Raw genomic sequence first — 13,567 nt, forward strand, 5'->3', positions numbered from 1 at the left:
CGCATGCGCATCGACAGGCGAGACCTAAAAAGCACAGGTGATGGACAGAATGCAGAACAATGTCATACATTCACCCCAGTACAGAGATCTGGGCCTAAATCCATCGCTTTTTTGCACTCCACACCACCCCAGTTCAGACATGGCCATATGCAAATCAGTCTGACCCTGTGCCTCATGGGAACAGTCCAGCCCGAACTGCCAAGCCATGCCTTCCCTGGACCGGAAACAAGCTTCCGAGGACCGGTTTCTGGCATTCCAGCCGTCTTCAACCTGGCTTGCTTGAATCCAGTGGTGTGGAGTGCATGGGACTCACGTCTGAGCATACCCATCCCACTCGGGTGACAAATGCAAAAACCACAGGTGATGGACAGAATACAGAACAATGTCATACCTTCACCCCAGTACAGAGATCTGGGCCTAAATCCATCGTTTTTTGCACTCCACACCACCCCAATTCAGACATGGCCATATGCGAATCAGTCTGACCCTGTGCCTCATGGGAACAGTCCAGCCAGAACTGCCAAGCCATGCCTTCCCTGGACCGGAAACGAGCTTCCGAGGACCGGTTCCTGACATTCCAGCCGTCTTCAGCCCGGCTTGCTTGAATCCAGTGGTGTGGAGTGCATGGGACTCACGTCTGAGCATACCCATCCCACTTGGGGTGACAAATGCAAAAACCCCAAGTGGGATTTGGTTCTCTTGTAATTGCTTCATGTTAATACACATATATGAATTCAAATGTGGAGCGACTAATATTGATATTCAATAAATGAATCAATAATGTAATTATTACCACAAAATTCCACTACTATTCAAATTCCAGCAAGCATACTGTACACGTATCCAGCCTTAGAGTATTTGTTTCGAAATATACAGTCAACAAAGGGAAATAGAAAGGTTTTGTTACAGCAGAAAGTCTCACAAGAAAAATAAACACACATGTCGGAATGTCAAGTGAACATAAAAGCAATGTCACAATGCATTGCTAAACACTGATGAACCTGAATGGAAGACAAGCATCCCTATTAATCAATTCAACATGCAACCAATGGAAACATATTAAACTTAGTCTAGATGCAGCGCACCTGAGCCCGCAGGCTGAGGAAGGGGAGGGGGCATCCTTTGTATCGAAATGTTATTGGCCGAGGATACACAAATGATTATATATATCTTGATTATCAGGAACATTGACTACGTACCTATATAGAGTCCAGCTGTGGATATTGCAAAATTTCCCTAGGTGAACACTGTGCTCTTGCTGGTCGGCAACACCATGGTGTGCTGGCCAAACACTCTTTGCCTGTGACATTAAAATACATTAGGAGAAGCTGCCTCTCTAAAGCTAAAACCTTCAGTGTATTGCTAAATCGAGCGTTTGATTCAAATCTCAGATTAATGACGTTTCCTCAGCCGGTTTTCATGTTCGGAGTCTCCTCAAAAAAAGCCTTTCATTCCTACCTCGCCATCTGCATCCAGGGTAGTGTCAAGGCTTGGTTATTATAATATTCTCTATCGATGCCTTCGGGAATCCTTGTAGTGACGGCCCAGGAAAGACGAGGACGCCACAGATGATAAACCAAACGTGTTTATTTAGGTTAGGATATCTCTGCGACCTCAGCCACAGCCTGTGCTTCCGCAGCTCTCTCAGTTCGTCTCCCCGGCGCTCGCCTTGGAACGCTGGTCGCGGTGACATTCGATGTGATGTCACCGCGAGCAGCTCCATTACACGCAGAGATGCGGGGGGGCACATCTAGTGGGAGATACCACACATCCCCCTACCCTGCGGAAAGAAAACATCGAACAATTCATAAACAATAGCAAAGCAGGGAGGACAGCGTAAAAACTGATGGAAATCTCAGGAGGGTAGAGACACTATCCTGCTAGGTAGGACGGCTCCTGGATGGCAAAACAGCAAAGGCTAAATCATAATATATTGATCGAAATGCCTGGGGGGTCTGGTCACTCTCCTGCTAGACCTACCACCTGGGTGGGGGAATGACAACAGCTCCTTGGTGTTGGGACCTTGGTTCTGCCTAGCATCACCCTCACCCTCCCTTTCGCTCATGGAGTCCTGCCCTGGCGGGTGGTATCTCGCCACTCTCCTTAGGTTCCAGATCTTTCCCTCTTGAGTCTTTACGGCATTCTTGAATAGTTTAGTGATTTTTGTAGGACTACTGTACCCTGACCAACTTGCTCCTCCAGTGGGGGTTCTGATCTTGATGCTATCCCCTACTTTGAATTCGGTCTGCCGTGTGGCCTTGAGCCGGTCATATCTTTCCTTTCTTTTTCTCATGGCTTCCTCTTGTTTCTTCAAGCTTTCCGTTCCTTTGGTGTGGTCTGACCATCCCTTGTGCCATTCCATCCACCCTGGGGATAGCTTGGTGTTGGGTATCCTTGCACGGAGCAGCTCGAACGGGGCGACACCCGTCGTCTGGTGCGGTGTGAACCTGTATGCTTCTAGCCGCCTCCACGCCTCCTCTTTCCAGCTTATACCACTGGCTTTGGCTAGCTGAATGCTCTCCTTGAGGGTTTTGTTAAACCGCTCAAACATGCCATTGGTTTCGGGGTGGTATAAGGCACACCACTTGTGTTTGATGCCCCTCTCCGCAAGGAAATCTTCCATTACTTTTGAACATAGCTGCACCCCATTATCCGTAAGGATGTTGCTGGGTAGTCCTTCACTGATAAACACCTCTTCCAGGAACCCGATGACTGTCCTGGTCGTGACTTCATTTACAAACTTCATCTCTGGCCACCTAGAATACAAATCCATGAGCACCAGGATGTAAGGCGTTCGCAGTTCTCCAGACAATGGGCCCACGATGTCTAGCGCCAACTCTTCCCAGGGTCCTGACGGTGGCGGCCTGCATACCATTGGGGGCGTCAGTTGCTTCAGGACTTTGTCACTGTTGCTGCAGGGAATGCAGTCCCTGATTTTCCTTTCAGTGGCAAGGTCCATGTTAGGCCACCAATAGCTCTCTCTGAGTCTTTGTTTAGTCTTGGTGATGCCTAGATGCCCTTCGTGAGCTATCTCGACCAAGTTGTCTCTCACCGATGCCGGTGGCACCAGTCTCGTCCCCCTGAACAGGCATTCGTCCGTTATGGACAACTCATCTTTGACAGCCCAGTATGGCCGCAGGTTTTCTTCCCGTTTATCTTCATTCTTACACCTGTCTTTTATTCTCTTGCACACCTCCTCCAGGATCCTGTCTTCCTCTAATGCCTTTCTCCATGTTTCCTCACCCAACGCCCTCTGGATGGTACAGACATTCTCCATCTGAAGTTCATCCTCTTCCTCATCTGTCTTCTTTTGCTTCTCCCTCGCCTCATTTTCACTGACGAGTCTCGACAGGCAGTCTGCTGCAAGATTTTGTGTTCCCGGGACGTACTCGACGCCGAAGGTGTATTCTTGAAGACTGACCACCCACCGCCTTATCCTGCTGGAGATGGCATCCAGGCCTTTCTTGCTGAAAACCTCCACTAACGGCTTGTGGTCAGTGCGAAGAGTGAACTGAGTTCCCCACAGGAAGTCTCTGAACTTCCCCACCGCCCAGGATACTGCTAGTGCTTCTTTTTTGATTACCGAGTAGTTGTTCTCGGATTTCTGGAGTGACCTTGAGGCGAACGCTATGGTTTCTTCTCCGTCTTTGCCTACTTGAGTGAGGACTGCTCCCAGCCCCTTGGCACTAGCATCGGTGGTGACTACTGTCGCTCGGTTGGGCATGTATGACTTTAAGCTGGGGGCCTCTGCAAGTGCCCTCCTTACGTCTTTGAATTCTCTCTGGCACTCCTGACTCCAGTTGAATTCAGTTTCTTTCTTCAACAGCAGTCTGATGGCGTAAGTCCTTCCTGCCAGGTTCCTTATGAATTTCCTGTAAAACTCCAACATCCCCATGAACGACTTGATTTCGTCCTTGCTCGTGGGTGGTGCCAAATTTACGATGGTGTTCTGCAGTTCGGCCTTGGGGCGTATTCCTTCTGTCGTCACCTTGTGCCCCAGGAAATCTAGCTCTGCACATCCAAACACGCACTTATCTTTTTTCACAGTAAGTCCTTGTGACTGGAACCTTCCTAGTACGCATCTCAGTCTCTCATCATGCTCTTTATGGTTCTTAGCAAATATAAGCACGTCATCCTGGTAACACATGACGCCTGGGATGCCTTTCAAGATGTTGCCCATGATTCTCTGGAAAACGGCGGCTGCCGAGACCAGCCCGAAAGGCATCCTTTTGAACTTGTACGCGCCCATCGGTGACACAAATGCTGTGAGTTCCTGTGACTCTTCGTGTAGTTTTATCTGGAAGTAGGCTGAGGTGAGATCGAGAGTGGAGAACACCTTAGCTCCCTCCAGCATGCTCATCATTTGGGTGATGTTCGGTAGAGGGTAACGGTCGACCACGACCTCCTTGTTCAATGCCCTTAGGTCGATGCAGAGCTGGACTGACCCATCCTTCTTCTTTGCGTCCACGATGGGTGCCAACCATTCCGTCGCTTCCACCGGTTCGATGACTCCTGCCTTGCACAATTTCTCTAATTCGGATTTCACCTCTTCTTGGATGGCAATGGGGAGTTTCCTGACTTTAGCCACAACTGGCTTAGCGTTCTCTCTCAATTTTATCTTGTGGCAGTAGTTTTTTAAACATCCTAATTCTTCTCTGAACACTCCTTTGAACTCCGACACTATGTCTGTCTTGTGTTCATGTATTTCCTGTATCAGGATCTGGGGATTACTATTGGGATTAGGATAGACCCCTAACTCCTTCTGAGCTTGCCACCCCAAGATGTTGTCACCTACTGTGGACACATAAACTTTGGACACGGTAGTCCTGTTACTGTATTCAATCTTCCCTAAGAAGTAACCTTTCAGGGAGATAGGGCGACCAGCTTTCCCCCCAGGCCTCAAATCCATTTTTCTCAAAGTTATTTTTCCTTTGGACACCCGAGAGAACTCTTTTGCGTTGATAATAGTTATCCTAGAACAGGAATCGAACAATGCTTTTAGACCAATTCCCCCTACATTTATGGTGTCTTTCGGGCTGTTGACCTGTCCTTCCTCAACCTGCACCACTACTTCACTGCACCTAGTGTCATTGTTGACCTGCAACTCTTTGACTTGCACCACAAATTCGTCGCACACTACATTCGTCCTGTCTCTACTCTTGCTACTGACCCCTTGCCCACTCTTGCAGTATTGCTTGAAATGGCCTTTCTTGCCGCACTTGTTACAAGTAAATCTGAGGGCGGGGCACTCTTTGTCGTTGGCTAGATGTCCCTGTTTGCCACACCCATAGCAGGTGCCCTTGAATGATCCCCCCAGCTTGCTCTCCTTCTGTTCTCTGCCCACCACCTTCTTGCCTTTGATCACAGACACTGCCTCACATTCGGTCACCACTTCACTAAACATTGGTCTTGTCATCGCTCTTCCTTTCCCCAGTGTCTTGCTTTATCTCTTTTACACATTGTAACATGTGCTCCACCTGTTTGGCTATGATAAGAACCTCCCTCAACGGTGGGTCATCCTCAAGCCATAACTCTTCGCGCACACGCTCCATCCTGCAAGCTAATACAAACTGATATCTAATTCTTTCCTCATTTGCCCCCCGAACTTGCAAGTAGCTGCTAACTTCCTCAACTCAGAAACGAAATCTTCAATAGATTCTCCCTCCTTCTGTGCTCTTTTACCAAAGTGGTACCTCTCCATAATAGTGCTTGTCTTGGGGAGATCATGCAAATCCAACTTCTTTAGACTGACTTCAAACTCATTAAGACCCCTTGCTTCCTGCGTCCCTAAGTCTGGGAGATGATCCAAAACCTCCTCTCCTTCCGCACCCAGGTAATATGCTAACAACGCTACCTTCCTTTCTAAGCCCAGGTTAGGCCCACATACAGTTGCGTAATTCAAAAACACTTTTTTCCATTTTTTCCATTGAATAGTGGGATCGCCTGGGTTGGTCAAAAAGAAGGGTGGAGGGGTCACACTTTGCATTGTTATTTGTTATGGAGCGGTATTTGCAGAGCTACAACCCGGATGAGAATGTTAGTGTTCTGCTGTACACAATATAACCGTAGGGCAGAGTACTAATTTCTTGCGCAAAAAATGGGCAAACATGCATACGCTACATTAGAGTACAATACTTCTACATGCATTAGTTTGAAAGAAACTCCATTAAAGACCAGTTAATTTGTGAGCCCCAGTTGCTTGGGCTTCCAAGTTTCTGTGTTAAAGGTACATTCCTCAAAACATGAGCAGCGCAGTACGAATGCAGCCTGCAGAGGGAGTACTTCCGATGGCCACCTCGGCCCACACTCCCTTGATCAGACTGTAACCTGTTTAAAGCTTACTGCAGGAGAATTCTGACTCCAATAGCGTGTGGCCTCCACCTTTCAAAAACGTTGTTATTTCATTCACAGTGTGCGCTTCCCCGTGTTCTTTTCTCCTATCTGCCAGCAAAGTTCCACTTAAAACATTTCTGCGGTGACAAGGAAACCTCCTACTACACTCGCCCCTCAATGTGTCAACCGTCACACACTTCCTGGCAAGATACGGTTAATATAACCCTAAACACCGGCACAGTACATTTTTCTTTCATGACAGTGCATGCATCACGCTCCAGTTACTATGGCAGAGGAATGCTGACAAAGTTAATACAGAAACGCTCCCTGTGGTGACAGCCTCGCTGCGTTCCTTTTAGATGGTTGTGCCTTTTTAGTTACCCTCTGGTTACCACTTTGTTCTTTGCAACAGCTGAAAGGGGTGAGTGCTTAGGAAATCTCTCGTACAGGCATGCGTTACCAACACGCTCAGCTACCTGCTGTGAGCTAACAATTGACTTCTTGACAGCAGGCCATTAGTGTCACCACCCTCCTCACTCGGATGCCAGACGTACTAGATAAGCTGCTTCCAATTCGTGAGGCGCTTGCGCTGCGTTTCTCTTGACCAAATGCTTCCTTTCAATGTTTATTCCTTATCTGCGCTAACGATTACTTCAAAAGTGTACCTTACTTCCGTCAGCACGGAAAACCCGATCAGACGCCGTCCGATCAGCGATTATTTTCCGCTCTCTGAGGTGACAGAAAAGGCAGCCTAAATCACACGCGCCTCGCTGCTTTACTTTTGAACAGCTGTGCCTCAAATTCCATTCCCCGGTTTCACCTTTGAAAGGCAAAGTCACTGGATGGGGAGTGCTAAGCGCAACAGTCTCACACCAACATGCGCTGAATAACCACTCGGCTACTCGCTAGACTGCTGCTTCCTTGTGTCACATCCCTTCGCGCATTACGATGCGCTCTTAATCATTTCCAGTTCATGGAGAGTTCGCGCCTATGGCTCCAAACGGTCAGGCACTTTCACTATAACTCCTCAACTCTGCGCTTTCACTCGCTGACACAAGTACCTACTTTTTCTTCAGTGCTTGGTAGGTGACGATCAGGTGCTCTTTCGCTCCGATTCCTTTTTTTCTTCCCCGAAGAGACGGCTCCTTAGTTGCGCTGTCAGCTTCAACGCAAAGAGGATTCTTCAGTCAGCTGTTCTTTTCCTTTTCTTTCCTCGGGCGTGTTGAGGTCGTATGTGAATTTCCCTCGTCGCCAGTGTAGTGACGGCCCAGGAAAGGCGAGGACGCCACAGATGATAAACCAAACGTGTTTATTTAGGTTAGGATAGCTCTGCGACCTCAGCCACAGCCTGTGCTTCCGCAGCTCTCTCAGTTCGTCTCCCCGGCGCTCGCCTTGGAACGCTGGTCGCGGTGACATTCGATGTGATGTCACTGCGAGCAGCTCCATTACACGCAGAGCTGCCGGGGGGCACATCTAGTGGGAGATACCACAATCCTCTATTTATTAATGTCAAGGAATCCAGAACTTTGCAGTGCGAGCAACCTATGAAAATTCGATCATGTGACTCATGCCAGAGTCCAGACGCACTGGCTCCCAGTTAAGTAAATAATCCCATACAAAACTCTGTGCCTCATACACGCTGTGTTCTATAAGGCATAAACATCTCCCGTCTTGGAGCTTTTCCCCTATTATAATCCAAGTATGATTCGTATAGAAGCGTATGTTCTGCTTTGCAGCTTTCACTCTCGCTTGTTTTGTTAACGCCATTCAGGTTTTATTTGTCGGACTATTCCGTGGCGCCAAGATGCCCGTCTTGGTGAATTCGCGCATAATAAAATAAATACAAATACAATTAGCATTTTAAAAGTAGGCTTGCCACATACTTAATAAAGTTTTACATTTTAGGAGTTCCTGTACTCTCAAAGCTGTTATTGCACCTAACATCTCTGCACTACAACCAGTTAAAACATTTAATACCAAGGACTTTCATTTCCACCCTCTGCAAAACCCATACCTTAGCAATAGGGTATGCGAGTACAACAATAAAAGATTATTCTGGTAACTAAACCCTTCCAGGAATAAAAAATCTCTGTAAATTGTACTGACCTGTGTTTCACGCAGTTTGTCACTGATCAAAGACATCAAAGAATCAACGGTCTCCAGCTCTCGTGGGTAAAAATTCTGAATTTTATTTTTTGTCAGGAAGTCTTCCACTTGCTCACTTAGCTGGTGTGTCACACTTGCAGTTGTCTCATTATTGTCGTCACTGCAGGCAAACATTGAACAAGATGCTAGTCAAGTCAAGTCAAGTCAAGTCAAAACCACTTTATTCGATTAATTAAAATCATAAAAGTATTCTAAACATTTATAAAACTGTTAAAACATTTTTAAAAATCAATTAATACAGTATTAAACATGGCAATAGTTAAAACCCAGTTTAAAAGGATAATTACACAATTTCATTTCCGTTTGAGCCCAACAGTCCATTGATCAAGTACATAATACAGAAATGGTTATCTTTCAGCATTAAAAATCCAATCTTAATCTCAATCTCCTACTTCTTACAGATGCAGCCAGGAAACTGGCGGTACAATACATAGTTACAGGAGAATCCATCATTTGCAAATATAACAATGCGGGATTATACTGCGTAAATCTCATCTCCTTCAGTATTGGCTTTAAAAATCGATTCCGGGGTTCACAATAAAAGGAGCAGAAAAACAGAAAATGCGCAGTGTCCTGGATGCTAAATCAAACAGTAACAATTTAAAGACTTAAGGCCTTGCTTAGAGTTTGGTGGATGGGGCACTCCGTTAAAAGTGGTGGGCATCCACCATGTCACGTATAAGGAGTGTCCCAGCTGCCAAACTCTACTTAAGGCTCTTGGTTTTGTCAACTGCAAACATGAATGCTTTTAAAAAGGGAATGATTAGTAGACCGTCTACTCTATTATACTTGTTTGCTTTTATTAAAATATAAAAAGGAACCACAGGTCTAACAAAGATGTAACAGAACATTATTGTCAATGTTTGCCAGGCTTCTTTTCTGCTATTTCTCTAAAGGACACAAGCTGATATTTAAAAGCAATTGTACAAGAGTTATAGTATGCATGAATTAATAAGTATCCACAGTGGGTAAGCTCATGAGAATGCACTTACTTGTCTTGTGAGGTCTCGAAAGGCAAGTCATAAACATTCCTGTAAAGGTAAGGGACATCCAGCATCCTAAAGATCTGTGCATCGCATGCAGGATCCTCCACTTTACCTATAAGAGTAAATAAGAGTGAAATATTAAACAAACTGGTGTGAAGAACATACACAGCGGTGAGATTGCAAACAGGTCGAACTGATCAGTGTAAAGACTGAGAAAGCCTTTGTTACTGGGTTTGATCTTCCCTGGCCCCAGACAGATCTGGGAGTTGGTGAGGCTGAGGTCAAGGTTGGTGTGGCATACAGAACCCACGTCTACACCTTACTGTGAAGGATTCATTATTTAAGAACCTTTTCTTTTAATTTGCCAATGAGTTCATTTTGTTTTATTTGCCTTCCCTCTAAAGCAATCCTTCACTGAAATTTCTAAACAGCATTGGAAAGTATAGGTTCATAGACAGAATGCTGTTTTGCCACATTTTACAAGATTTTATTCCCTAATTATGAGCCATTTGCTGTATATAAATTATAAATACAGCATATTTTTACTAAGGATAAGCGTGATGTGTATACTTTGCTGGAGCTTAATTATGTGAAACAGCAAAACGAAATGTACTTCTGTGAAAGAATAACCATGCATTTAGTGTAAATTAGTACTCAATCTGCTCCTCATGTAAGCAGTCTATTCTGACCTGCCAGGCGAACCTCCTGCCCCGAAGGGGAACACAAAAAACTGCAAGAAGGCTTATTTGGGTGTTGTACGTAGGGTGCAGCTTGAGTCCAATGCCACAGTGGCCATATCTGGGCATGCCAGTTGCTCTTAGGGCATCAACTTCAGCAAATAATAGGGTGATGGATGGAATGCTTGAATTCATCTCAGCCATGGTAATCAGCTCGATCACATTCCAGTCCATTGTTTTTCACCCACCAAGCCATTCTACACAGCCTGCCTTACAAAAATCCATACTGAGCTAGCTCCTCATGGGAACAGTACATCCAGCACAGAGGCCATACCCAGAAGGCAATACACGCAAGGGACGTGGTGGGAAAAAACATCAATGCTTTGGAACACAGCCCAAGTAATAACCAGTGACTGAGATTAATTCTAGCATTCCATCCATAATTTTTTTGTATTTGTGAGTGACGCCCTAAGTGCAACGTGTATGCCCAGATAGATATAGGTTTCTACGTTCACTGTGCCACTGGACCAAAGTTGCACCCAACTGAAGAGGCCCAAATTGGCTAAAACTTGCATTGAGCTGCCTCTGTTCTGTTTTGAACAGCACCCAGCTTGGCAGTTCGAGCGGGACTGTTTCTATTGCAGTAGGAAAAAGGCTGATTCGTATATGGCTGAGTCTAATCTGAGGTGTTAAGGAGGGTTGACAAATGATGGCCTGGGATGCAGCCATGTGTAATTACCAGTGGCAGAGATTATTTTCAGCATTCCATCCATCACTTTTATTGTAATCTTCATTGTGACGCCCACCTCACAATGTTTCCAAAAGTCGAAGGGTTTACCCCTTGTTAGACCCGACATCATTGGCTTGAGTCTCTCCTCCATTTTTTCTGTTTGCCTCCTCTGTTTACGATATTTTTGCTGGTATATCGCTCTGGGCACTGTGCCACTGCTGATCAGTGCCGCGGTGCAAAGGCTCCCTATGTTAAATTACTGTTTGGCTTATTTGGTTTACTGTCAGTCCCTAGTCTAGTGCACGCAGAGTGCCGGGGCTTGTAAATACAAATGCCGCTAGTGGGCTTGCAGCACGTGTTGTGCCACCCACACGAGCGGCCTAGTAAAAGTATGTCTACGGGTCTGTCATTGCGAGACCTATGTGCAGTCTTGTACTGTCACGCGGGCTGCGCAAGTACGCCTACTTGCCAGTCCCCCAAACCTTCCCTTAAATTCATATTAGTCACCCCTATGGTAGGCCCGAGCGCAGGGTGCATTGTAAGTATAAGGTAGGGCAAGCCTGACCAAGTTGGCATGTCCTAATAGTGAACTACCGCCATATTCGTACTTCACTATCGTAAGGTCGCCTGCTCTCGATTTGTTAGAATGGGCCGCCGGGATTATTAATTGTTAGACGGACCGGGAGGGTCGGCCGAGATTACGGGGAGAGGTCTCCAGGGAGAGCCGTCTCCAACGACTGTACAGATAAGTAACTTCCCCCCCCACAGACGGACACCACACAAGATTGAAGGTTAACGAGACTTTATAGGCAATTCTGAGGTTACGTTGATATGATACAAGGAGGTCTGGACTCAGGGGTCCCCTCGGTTCTGATCTCGGGTTGAGGAAAAAGGGGTAGCGGGACAGTCTTAGTTGCCAATGAGTTAAATAGCTCTCAATCCTCGAGCTCGGTGTGTTTGCTGATCGGGCCGTGGAGGAGCCAAGCCGGTCCCGAGATGGACGAAGGATGATCGACGGGCCGTGGAGAAGCCAAGCAGGTCCCGGGATGGATGACGGATGGTCGACGGGCCGTGGAGAAGCCAAGCAGGTCCCGATGCAGATGACGGTTACAACGGTCCGCGGCCTCGCCAGCAGATCCGGACGACGATGAAGGATGAAGGTTACGACGGCTGTGGCAGCGCCAACAGGCAGGACGATGGTGCACAGGACAGAGCTACGGCAGCGCCAGTAGTCCGTCCAGGGTGAGTTCCTCTTTACGTCTCTCGACTCCAAGATACAACTGCCTTCCTGCTCTGGAGCTGCCCCAGTTATAGGGCTGGCGGGCTTTGATGTCCGGACCCTCGCACTTGGAGGTCGGGAGGTCCGGGATGAGGGAGTCCAGACACCCAGCGGGGGGGTGGAGCCAGCGCCCGGGGAGGCGATGGGCGAGCGGCACTGGCCGGGGGAGAGCCATCGACACCTCTTTCTCCCATTGACCTGCCAAGTAGCTCGCTCACCTCCTGGGTGGAGGGTGGTGCCGGAATGTCTGAGGCCGGGCTAGGCCCAGGGTTGAGGTCGATCGGGGGCCAGGCGGCCTCGTGATGAAGTGTCCAAGATGGCGGCCCAGGCTGAGCGCATGGGTCGGCAGTGGATCGGGCCCATGAGGTGATCATGTTCGAGGGCAGGTGTCCCTGAGGGGACGTAGGACGTACAATGGTGGTGTGTGGTGCTTGTATGACTGGGCTCGGGCCTGGTCGAGCCGGGGGAGAGCGGCCCGTCATGTGGCCTGTCCAACATGCGTCCCCCCCAGCTGAAGGCGGGGAGAGTTACCCATCCTCTTGGGGACTCTCTTCGTCGAGGCGGAAAAACCGGGACAGGCCATCCGCGTTGGCGTGGTCGGACCCAGGCCGGTGTTCAACCGTGAAGTCCATACCTTGCAAGGAGATGGACCAGCGTAGCAGTTTTGGGTTTTCCCCCCGCATATGCATCAACCACTGCAGGGGTCGGTGGTCAGTCTGTACCCGAAAGTGGGTGCCAAAAAGGTAGGGCCGGAGCTTCTTGAGGGCCCATACCACAGCGAAGGCTTCCCTTTCTATGGTGCTCCAGCGTTGTTCCCGGGGTAGGAGTCTCCGGCTGATGAAGGCCACCGGTTGATCAAGGCCTTCGGTGTTCACTTGGGACAGGACTGCCCCAATGCCCTGGTCGGAGGCGTCCGTCTGGACGATGAACTCCCGGCTGTAGTCTGGGGCCTGGAGCACAGGAGCGGAACACATGGCGGCCTTTAACTGTTCGAATGCCGCTTGACACTCTGGGGTCCAGTTCACTTTCTTGGGCTGATTTTTTGATGTGAGTTCGGTGAGAGGCCCCACGATGGTACCATAGTCTTTCACGAACCTTCGGTAGTAGCCCGTGAGGCCCAGGAAGGCTCGCACCTCAGTTTGAGTGATAGGGGGTTGCCAGTTCTGGATGGCGGCAATCTTCAGCTGTAGAGGGGCCACTAGGCCGCTTCCCACCTGGTGTCCGAGGTAGGTCACCGACCCTTGTCCAATTTGACATTTGCTGGCCTTGATCGTGAGGCCAGCTCGCTGAAGGGCTTGTAGTACTGCTTGGAGGTGGTGGAGGTGCTCGGTCCAATGGTGGCTGTACACAGCGATGTCGTCCAGGTAGGCGGCGCTGAACTCTTCGAGCCCCGCCA

At 48.2% G+C, this 13,567-nt stretch overlaps 1 protein-coding gene across 6 annotated transcripts in view; it reads right to left on the reverse strand.

The window, feature by feature from the left end:
- The window catches only part of STN1 (STN1 subunit of CST complex), a 482,731-nt gene that overhangs the window by 206,206 nt on the left and 262,958 nt on the right, over window positions 1–13,567 (reverse strand). For all 6 annotated transcript variants that reach the window (XM_086922737.1, XM_086922740.1, XM_086922736.1 and 3 more), the window contains 2 exons: window positions 9,492–9,597; window positions 8,440–8,599 (listed from right to left, as the gene is read on the reverse strand). In XM_086922737.1, the coding sequence (XP_086778863.1) occupies window positions 8,440–8,599; window positions 9,492–9,597 (266 nt within the window). The remainder of the gene's footprint in view (window positions 1–8,439; window positions 8,600–9,491; window positions 9,598–13,567) is intronic.

The sequence above is a fragment of the Lissotriton vulgaris genome, chromosome 5 (genome assembly GCF_964263255.1).
Source record: "Lissotriton vulgaris chromosome 5, aLisVul1.2, whole genome shotgun sequence".
Lineage (NCBI taxonomy): Eukaryota > Metazoa > Chordata > Amphibia > Caudata > Salamandridae > Lissotriton > Lissotriton vulgaris.